We start from the raw sequence: 376 nt of genomic DNA, 5'->3' as shown, positions 1-376 counted from the left end.
ACGGCATGGCACTGCTATGGCATGGCACAACATGGCACAACATGGCACAACATGGCACAACATGGCACAACATGGCATGGCATGGAGTAACACATCAAGACAATGACAAGACATGACACGGTCCAGGATGGCACAGCCTGTCCCATGCTGCAGGTACCTGGTGGCGGTGCCAGGCGGAGCTGGCGCAGGAGCGGGACAGCCCCATGCAGAAGCAGGGCAGGCAGCCCGCGGGGTTGGCAGCGCTCAGGTGGAAGGTGCCAGCGGCACAGGAGTCACAGAGCCGGCCACGGACGTTGGGCTGGGGGCACAGGGCGGGCAGGGGTGAGCGGGGAATTGGGGGGCACTGGGTGCAGAGGGTGGGATGGATGCTGGGGGA

The 376-nt window shown here is 64.1% G+C and overlaps 1 protein-coding gene across 1 annotated transcript in view; it reads right to left on the bottom strand.

The window, feature by feature from the left end:
* The window catches only part of LOC107213501 (basement membrane-specific heparan sulfate proteoglycan core protein-like), a gene marked incomplete at its 5' end in the record, with an annotated part of 30,513 nt that overhangs the window by 24,108 nt on the left and 6,029 nt on the right, over window positions 1-376 (bottom strand). The window contains one exon of the mRNA XM_033519352.1: window positions 158-298. Coding sequence (XP_033375243.1) covers window positions 158-298 — 141 coding nt within the window. The remainder of the gene's footprint in view (window positions 1-157; window positions 299-376) is intronic.

This window comes from Parus major, chromosome 21, assembly GCF_001522545.3.
Source record: "Parus major isolate Abel chromosome 21, Parus_major1.1, whole genome shotgun sequence".
Lineage (NCBI taxonomy): Eukaryota > Metazoa > Chordata > Aves > Passeriformes > Paridae > Parus > Parus major.
This window is presented reverse-complemented; position numbering and strand designations above follow the sequence as displayed.